The 1634-nt window shown below is 53.4% G+C and overlaps 1 protein-coding gene across 1 annotated transcript; it reads right to left on the bottom strand.

Moving 5' to 3' along the window:
- Positions 1–417: 417 nt before the first annotated feature.
- On the bottom strand, positions 418–1549 carry LOC104081873 (protein FAM110C-like; the record flags this gene model as incomplete). The annotated part of the gene is given in 3 exon segments (XM_009584764.1): positions 418–1147; positions 1149–1185; positions 1260–1549. Coding segments are annotated over 3 exon segments (1057 nt in total), but the record flags the coding sequence as incomplete, so codon positions are not given.
- Positions 1550–1634: the final 85 nt, after the last annotated feature.

Consider the following 1634-nt stretch of genomic DNA (forward strand, 5'->3'; position numbering starts at 1 on the left):
GCAACTGTAATTAAGGGTTGAATAGTTTTCTAAGTTTTTTTCTAGCATTTAATATAGCAGAAATTAGAGAAAACAAGCTATTTACAAAGCAGGAATCTGCAAAGGACAGACATCCCTCATAGACACTGACTCTTTAATTTCATGTGGGGGGTCTGATCTAAATCTAGCAAGCTGCACGCATTTATTTGTTTGTATTTTGGTTTTTGTAACAATGCAGATTTCTGCTTTGCAAAAAGGCCACACTGGAACACGTAGTATACAAAATACATTTTCCTTCTGCCCTTCATGAAAAGACTAATATAAACTAAGAAAAGTCAACCGCTTGCTAAAGAGGAAAGAGAAATATATAAATCAACAGGGCGAGGCTTTGCACACACCTTGAGTCCACCAGGCTGCAATGCACGCTGAAAGAAGCCATCATGCCAGTTCCTGGATCACCTTGTTAGCCTCCTTGGCTTTCTTACATGTGTACAGCCATTTGATTATCCGAGCGTTGCGCTCGATCACAGAGGTGCTGCTCGGGACCTGCTCTGTGAGTTCGTCCTCCAGCAGCCCCTCGTCCCCGCTGTGCCTAGTGAAGTCGCTCTCGGACGTTGCCACGCTGATGCTGCGGATCTTGAAGGAGACGTTGTCGGACACCACGGAGAAGTTCTCTCTCCCAAGATCCTCGATGACCTCCTGCTCCAGGCCACAGTACTTGAAAAACGTATCAAACTCGGAGAAGGACTTGGAGTAGCGAGAGCTGATGTCTGACTGGGAGCGATGGAGACCTCTCCTCTTCACCTCCTTGACCTCCTCAGGAGGTATACTCGGTTTTGAGGGTCCTTCACGCTCTTTTGTACATATCCCGGGGGCTTCGGTGCTCACAGCGACGGTTTGCTCCGCTCCATGGTTGCTCAGCTCATGGTCACTGCGTTTTGCCGAGAGAGGCTCTTTGCTCTCGGTGGCTGCGGCGTACTCCATGACTCTGGGCATCTCAGGGGCAGCCAACTGCTTCTCCTTTACGGACCCTTGGAAGATCCTCCTCACCAAGCTCCCCCGTGAGCTGTCCTGGCTTTGACCTCTCCCAAACTCGCATTTCTGGCGGTAAATCACCAGGGAATCCGGCCGCATCTGCCTCTTGGGGGTGCTGCGCCTGGCTATGGGGGGGCCGTGCTGCAGGGGGGCACGGCAGGAGTACACCGCCTTAGCCAGCTCCAGGGGCTTCGCGCCCTTCCCTCTGGCAAAGTCCCTGCTGGTTTTTTTGCCCTCCACCGAACAGGTCTCGCTGCTGCTCTCCGAGGCTGAGCTAAGCACGATGACGGGTTCCTGCTTGGTGCTGATGACCTGCTGGCTTTTTACGTACTTGGCCTTATCGGCTGCCAGCCTCTCCACGGCACTTCTCCTGCCCGGGCTGCCTGCCTCCATCTGCCTGCGGAGGTACTCGGGCCCCTTGTTGAGGAGTCGCAGGGTGAGGGAGGAGTGGAGGTCGGAGATGGCGTGCATTCTCACGGCCCGGGAGAGTTCAGTTGGCATAGCAGTTTCAGGGACGCGGATCCCGCTTCCAGTCCTGGGAGGGAAGGGAAAAAAAAAGGCAAAAAAAGGCAGGGAAAAAAAAAAAGGACGAGGAAAGCCCGGGCGCTGGCGGCGGCACC

The sequence above is a fragment of the Fulmarus glacialis genome, unplaced genomic scaffold (assembly GCF_000690835.1).
Source record: "Fulmarus glacialis isolate BGI_N327 unplaced genomic scaffold, ASM69083v1 scaffold25939, whole genome shotgun sequence".
NCBI classification, from domain to species: domain Eukaryota; kingdom Metazoa; phylum Chordata; class Aves; order Procellariiformes; family Procellariidae; genus Fulmarus; species Fulmarus glacialis.